The sequence below is a fragment of the Mastomys coucha genome, unplaced genomic scaffold, assembly GCF_008632895.1.
Source record: "Mastomys coucha isolate ucsf_1 unplaced genomic scaffold, UCSF_Mcou_1 pScaffold5, whole genome shotgun sequence".
NCBI lineage: Eukaryota > Metazoa > Chordata > Mammalia > Rodentia > Muridae > Mastomys > Mastomys coucha.
The window spans coordinates 117,763,994-117,771,755 of NW_022196911.1; the positions used below are offsets into that span (position 1 = coordinate 117,763,994).

The 7,762-nt window shown below is 44.6% G+C and overlaps 1 protein-coding gene across 3 annotated transcripts in view; it reads right to left on the minus strand.

Moving 5' to 3' along the window:
- Ogfod3 (2-oxoglutarate and iron dependent oxygenase domain containing 3) overlaps nucleotides 1-7,762 on the minus strand; it is a 25,927-nt gene that overhangs the window by 4,243 nt on the left and 13,922 nt on the right. For all 3 annotated transcript variants that reach the window (XM_031354955.1, XM_031354956.1, XM_031354954.1), the window contains one exon: nucleotides 1,155-1,278. In XM_031354955.1, coding sequence (XP_031210815.1) covers nucleotides 1,155-1,278 — 124 coding nt within the window. The remainder of the gene's footprint in view (nucleotides 1-1,154; nucleotides 1,279-7,762) is intronic.

Consider the following 7,762-nt stretch of genomic DNA (forward strand, 5'->3'; position numbering starts at 1 on the left):
TGGAAGAGGGAGGTGGAAGAGGGAGGTGGAAGAGGGAGGTGGAAGAGGGAGGTGGAAGAGGGAGGTGGTAGAGGGAGGTGGAGGTGGGAGGTGGAAGTGGGAAGTGGAAATGGGCCAGCCAACTTAATTACTCCACGTTCAATGCAATTCAAAACAAAATTTCTGCAGAAATTAACAAGTAGAGTCTAAAATTCATTTGGAAATGAAGCAAAAAATAATTTGGAAGCAAAAAATAATTTGGCAACAAAAACAGCATTTAAAATGAGGAACAAGGACTAACAGCACCTGTTTTCCAGATCCTGGGGCTATAGTGGTGGAGACACTGCAGCAGAAGAGCAAACAGAGCCTATGGACAGAGTCTACAAATCTGCGACAAAAGCTCCCAAGCTTGCTCTGTGGGTAAGATGGTCTCCTCCCCAAATGACGGAGAAACATCTGGAAACCCATGTACAAGGAAGCACTGCCCTAACCTCACATCACACATCAACATGGATCAGAACCATAAATACAAAAGCCATAACGTCTATACAAATAAACACAAGAAAAGTCCTTATAATCTTAGGGTGGCAAATATTTCTTAGGCATTATCTTAAAGTATGAACACTAAAAGAAAAAGATCAGCAAGCTGGACTTCTTAAGAGCTTCAGCTTTTATTTCCTTCAAGAGGAAATCAAGGCAGGTATGGCAGAGCGCACCTGCAATCCCAGCTCATGGTAGGTGCTGGGACCAGGAGTTCCCAGCCTCATGAGACTGTCTCAAAACAAACACAGAGAGATGAGTGGGAGGAAGAGGACAGAGACAAGGAGAGATGATAGTGTGAGCCAGGGAGACAAAAGGGGATTGAGCAGGAGCATGAAGCAGAGTCTGGTAAGACCCTGCACACCACTGTGATACCCCTAGGAGCCTGGCTCTGCCAGTCACCTGCAGTGACACTGGGCAACTGAGTAACAAGGCTGGCCTCTGGGTGTCATGACCAGCAGGTCGACTTAGACCAACCCAAAACCGAGGCCAAAAGATGCCCAAAATGTGTGCCTGTGTGTGTGTGTGTGTGTGTGTGTGTGTGTGTGTGTGTGTGCACTTGCTCGTGAGGCTTACATATCATGACTACAGGCCTGTATCCCATACCCTAAGCAACCCACTAGCCTGAGTCTTACCAGCTCTGGGCTCCACTGTCTTGTTGGCCCCTTCCTCCATGAACACAAAGCGTCCTCCACCAAAGTCCTCTAAGTAATCCGATAGGTAAAGCAGCGAAGTGTAGTCAAAAGAGCCATAAGTCACCTGTGGGGTGGAGCATAAGGGAGCGGGTCAGACTTCTCAATTCTTATGGGGAGTGAGGCTCTTCTTTAAAAGAAAAAGAAATTATTACTTATGAGTATGTGTCTGTGCCTATGTATGCCATGTGTGTTAAGGTGCCCAAGAAGGCCAGAAGAAGGTACCAGATTCGTTGGAGCTTGCTTTATAGGTTGTTGGGAACCATTCAGTGTGGATCCCCTCTACAAGATCAGCAAGTGTTCTTAACCTTTGAACCATCTCTCCATCCCCAGAAATGAGGCTTTGGATCCATCTACGCCCCAACAAAGCTACATGGAGGGGTGGTGAATAGAAGCTGGTACAAACTGGCTCCTACCTTGGCCATATAGCAATGTGAACAGTGTACTGTCTATAGAGAAAAGCCACAATGCCAATTGTGGTCAGCTGTGGAACCATCCCAAACTGTCTGTAAATTTAGATAAAATATACATAGCATGAAGTCTACTCTCAACCATGTTTCCAAGCACTATCAGAAGTACTGAGCACACATACCTTGCTTACAGCCATCCCTACCTCCTATGATGGCCACTGCATCTTCCCTAACTGGACAGTTGTCACAGTGACCTTTACTCCCACCCTGATCCCTGGCACCCACGATTCTATGTTCTCTTTGGTGATGTGGCATCTCTGGGAACCTCATGGAGGCTCAGACAGTTGTCAGTGTGGAGTGAGCATGCTCCACTGGGTGTAAGGACAAGGTTACTTGTGCTCATCCATGCTTCAGATTCCCACTTTCCTGAGCACCCACAGCACAGACCCTCACCCTGAGGGCCATGATAGGGATCTTGAAGAGGAAGTAGCAATTCTGCAGAGTGGCACCAGAGACGGAGGAGAGCCTACTCCCTCACTCTTTGGTGTTGGGCTCCAGTTCAGGTATGATGAGTTGATGTTTCCTGAGGCCTTGGACCTTTCTCCATAGAAGTACAAACACTAACCCCAAAATATGGAGGTTTGTACCCAGGATCCCCACAGAGCCAGTGCTGAGGGCACGGGATGCTTCCCTTCTGTCTCACACAGTCCCACTGCAACCCTGGAGTTCCTGGGCTGGCTCAGGTACAACTGGTCTCTTCCTCTCATCCTATTGCTCCTGCATACATCTCTACAAAAGCTCCTCACTAGCAGTTCTTACTCAGGCTTTGCTCTGGTGAGCCTAAACTAAGACAGATATCAAGAGAACAGAGCAATCGAATATAGGAAAAACTTCAGCAGATGTAGAGAGAATCTCTTGTGCTGTGTGGAAGCCTCGCCTGACTGATAAAAAAAGAATGCTGTTGGCCTATTAGCTTAGGCAGGAAATAGGAGGTGGGAGTTCTGGCAGGGAGAGAGGATTCTGGGATAGAGTCAAACATGGAGGACATGGGAGGGGGTTCATTCATCCCAACTCAGGAAGACAGGAATATGAAACCGAGGAGAGTATCCAACCACGTGGCAGAACTTAGAGTAGAATAAATGGGATAACTGAGTTATAAACTAGTGGGAATGAGCCAAAGCTTTTGGCCCAGGAAATTATTCATAATAATTCATAATATTACTCAAAATAATCCCGTTTCAGAGTTGTGGAACAAAGAAGCTGGGTAGAAAAGGCCATAGTTACAGGCAGAATCAATACGCATATCAAAAAATACGTTTTACATCAAAGTGGTATGAGTGTGCAAAAACCCTATCACAGCAACTTGAAACACAGAATAGAGATATGTTTAACAAGAAGCACAGAGTAAGCTGGGTGAGGTGATCCATGCCTGTAATCACAGCTCATGGGAAGCAGATGCAAAGAGATCAAGAGTTCAAGGTCATCCTCAGAGACACTGCCTCAAACAAAACAAATCAATGCAAACAAAACCACACACACAAATCTGTTTCTAAGGAGAGGGTTTAGGGTAACAATACTTGCTACACTAATATGAGAATCTGAATTTCTAGCATTCACATAAAATGCTGGGCGTAACTGTTGGGGGTGGGAACAAGAGGACTTCTGAGCTTGCTAGCTGCCAGCCTTGCTCCAGGTTCAGTGAGAGATCTTTCTTAAAGGAATAAAGTAGAGAGCCATAGAACTGGACACCCAGCATCCTCCTTTGCCTCCACACATGAGTGTACACTACACATACATAGAGCACACACACATTCACACCGAGGGTGAAAGTATACTCTATCCTGAAAAGTCCCACAACAAATGCCCCATTCTGATTTTAGGGAAATGGTCACTGAAGCAGGAGCCATCATGGGCGACTGTAGAGGAACGGTCATTGAAGTAGGAGCCATCATGGGTGATTGTTAGAATACTCCTGCAAGGCCTATCAGATGCATTGACACAGCACTGGGAAAAAGGCAAGGCTTAGAAATTAGACAAAATTAGTTTGTCTCGTACTTTGTTCCTTATATAATTCACAGAACCAAAACCATCAAGCTCGTTGGTTGTTGATGCAGTTGTAGTAGGCTGAGATGGGGGCTAACAAGATGGTTTGGTGAGGCGAAGGCACTTGCCAGCAAGCCTGATACTAGAACCCACATGATACAAAGTGAGACCTGATTCCTGCAAGCTATTGACTTTCACATGGGAAAGTGATAGACCTCTGCCATTATCAGGTGGATTGGATGCCATCAGGCAGGTGGATTTCTGAGTTCGAGGCCAGCCTGGTCTACAAGAGTGAGTTCCAGGACATCCAGGGCTATACAGAGAAACCCTGTCTTGAAAAATCAAGAAAGAAAAAAAAATTAGTAATATTAAAATTTTGTAATCCCATCACATAGGAGAAGGATCATTGTAAATTCAAGGACAGACTGGGCTATACAGTGTAACCTCAACTAAGAGAGTGAGAGTCTGTCTGAGAAATAGAAAGGAAGGAGGAAAGGTGATGGCGAGGGGTGGGGAGGCGGTGGGGAGGAAGCTTCTAAGAGAATGGTGGTTTGTTTGTTTGAGTTTTTGGTTTGGTTTGGTTTGGTTTGGTTTGGTTTATTTTGGTTTTTGGTTTTTTGAGACATGGTTTCTCTGCATAGCCCTGTCTGTCCTGGAATTCACTTTGTAGACCAGGGTGGCCTCGAACTCAGAGATCCGTCTGCCTCTACCTCTTGAGTGCTGAGACTAAAGGTATATGCCACTACCACCCGGCCAGGGACATGTTTTCAAAACCTCCTTAGGTCAGCAGAATTTCTTTTTTCTTTCTTTCTTTTTTTTTTTGGATTTTTGAGACAGGGTGTCTCTGTGTAGCCCTGGCTGTCCTGGAATTCACTCTATAGATCAGGCAGGCCTCGAATTCAGAAATCTGCCTGCCTCTGCCTCCCAAGTGCTGGGATTAAAGGCATGCACCACCACCGCCCAGTGGGATTGTGAATGAAATGTGGCACAGTCGTAAGTAGGACAGTCTCTACTGTTAACCATAGCAGATTAAAAGCTGTATTAACCCAAGGTGACTGTGGCCACTGAGAAGGGTGCTATTTAGAAGACAGCTAGGGCTAGTGAGATGCCCCAGTGGGTAAAGGTGCTTAAGTGCAAGCCTGGTGCTTGAGCTCAATACCCTGAGCCCAAGGAAAGATGGAAGATGAGAATCAGTTTACAGAGTTGTCCTCTGACTACACACATGTACATACCATGTACACACATGAAAGTGCACACACATGCACCGTCATACACACACACACCCACATGCACACACGAACATGCGCACCCATGCACAGTAATGATACTAAATATTTAATGTTTAATGATACTGAATATAAATGTTTTAAAAACATCATTTAAAGGATATTCAGTATCCAACTATCTAGTTTCCTTTAGAAACTATGAAAAGGATAAGATGATCCAACAGGTAAAGTTTGAGTTCAGTCCCTGGAACTTGTACAGAGATAGAAGGAAAAAACCAATGCTACAAAGTTATCTTCTGAACTCTACACACATATTCCAGTAATAGTAAATTAAATTAGTTTTTTAAAAAAGAGCACTACAGGTGTAGACCTGCTAATGGCAGGGTTATGTGCATGAAACCACTGACTTCAAAATCAAATTTTGCTTAACAAGATCAGTTGCTTAACAGGAAAGGAAACAACTTCAAAATGTAATTCTCTACAAATGACAAAACAGTATTTTATGCCTTTGTTTTTGCATAAAAGTAGTTGGAGGGACTGGAGAGATGGCTCAGTAGTTAAGAGCACTGACTGCTCTTCCAGAGATCCTGAGTTCAATTCCCAGCAACCACATGGTAGCTCACAATCATCTATAATGGGATCTGTAATGGGATCCTACGCCCTCTTCTGGTATGTCTGAAGACAGCAATAGTGTTCTCACATAAAATAAACAAACAAACAAATAATAAACTTTTTTTTTTTAAGTAGTTGGAGATCCCAGGAGGTAGTGGTTCACACCTTTGATCCCAGCACCTAGTCTGTGGATCTCTGGGTTTCAGGCCAGCCTGGTCTACAGAGTGAGTTCCAGGACAGCCAGGGCTACACAGAGAAACCCTGTCTTGAAAAAACAGAAGAAAAAAAAAAAAAGGAGTTGGAGAAGGGACCCTAAAATCTGGCCGCTGTGCTGATTTGGACAAGTGAGGGATTTCTGGGAAAGGGGGTTCTTGTCTTCTTACATTCCTTTTACTTCTGAACCTTGTAGGGCACATTACTATTCAACCAACCAAACTGAAAATGAAGCACCCTGGCTAGAAGTCACATGGCATGGAGCCCTGCAGAACATGGTGGCAGTCACCCAGATTCCCACCTAGTTCTGTTTCACTGAAGCAATTTATTTTTCTGAGACAGGGCTTCTCTGTGTAGCTCTGGCTGTCCTGGAACTGACTATGTAGACCAGGCTGGCCAAAGCAAACATCTAATCAGAAAAGACAAGCCTCATATGGTGTTTCGGTTCTCTGAAAGACAGGCAGAGTTTAGTCATGGACCACAGGGATCTTGGGAGTAATCACCACCTGCAAGGCAGAGACAGAAACTGAAGAAAGACAGGCATGTTGGTACTAGCTTCTGCTCCTAGCACCCCAGAGGTAGAGGCAGCACCATTGTATGTAGGAGTGTGTGTAGGTCTGGACCACGAAAGACTGCAGGTGCCCTTGGAGGCCGGAAGAGGAACTCAGTGTCAGTCTCAGCTGGACAGAAAGTTTAAGGCTAGCCTGGACTATATCAAAGACTCAATCTCAAAACAGACAGACAGACAAACAGAATTCTTCAATCTGAAAACCACACCAGATTGGATCCAGGATAGGAGAAGGAGGCATAGTATAAGCCTTCAACTGAGGAACTGAGTAGACCTGAGGGACAGAGATCTAGGAAGCAGAGCCTTGGGAGCATACCTAAAGCTCTGATATTTTGTCACTGAGTCCCATGAAAAGAAGCAAAAATGTATAAAAAGAAATAATGGGGGCTGGAGAGATGGCTCAGCAGTTAAGAGCACTGATTGTTCTTCCGAAGGTCCTGAGTTCAATTCCCTGCAGCCACATGGTGGCTCACAAGCATCTGTAATGAGATCTGATGCCCTCTTCTGGTGTGTCTGAAGTTAGCTACAGTGTACTTACACATAATAAATAAATAAACCTTAAAAAAAAAATGATGGCCCCAAACTCTCCAAACATAGTAACGAAGCTCACACTCAACCACTGAGCAGTAAACAAGCACCAGAAAAATAATTTTAAAGCTTTCAAAAAGCATTTAAAGCTTCACACAGAGGGGTTTGAGAGATGGCTCAGAGGTTAAGAAAACCTGAGTTTGGTTTCCAGCAGTACCCACATTGGGCAGCTTACAACTGCAGGTAACTATAGCCCCAGGAGATCAGAAGCTCTCTTCCAGGCTCTAGGGGCACCTCCAATCTTTCAGGTGCACATACCTACACACACTTGCATATATACATAATAAAGAATAACACTTAAAAAAACTGGCCAGGTAGTGGTGGCACACACCTTTAGTCCCAGAATTCTGAAGGCCAAGTCATGAAGATCTCTGAGTTTGAAACCAGTCTGGTCTACAGAGCAAGTTCCAAGAAAGCCATGGTTACACAGAGAAACCCTGTTTCAAAAATACAAAACGAAACAAAACAAAACATAAACAAACAAACAAATTTTTAAAAACCTGCACAAAGAGGTTGGAGAAGTGGCTCAGCAGTTAAGAGTGCTAACTACTCTTCCAGAGGACCCAAATGTGGTTCCCAGAACCCACATGGCAGCAAATAACAATCTGTAACCCCAGTTCCAAGGACTGATGTCTTCTTCTGACCTTCATTGTCACCAGGCAGACATGTGGTACATATTCACACATACAAGCAAGCACATACACATTTTAAAAAACTGAAAATAAAAAAACCAAAAACTTGTACATAGAGAGGCATCACTGAGAGGCTGGGATGTAGCTCAGTGGAGCGGTGCTTTCCTAGTGTGGATTAGATACTGGGTTCCATCCTAGGCACGAAGAAGAAGAGGAAGAGGAGGAGGAGGAGGAAGAGGAGGAGGAGGAGGAAGAAGAA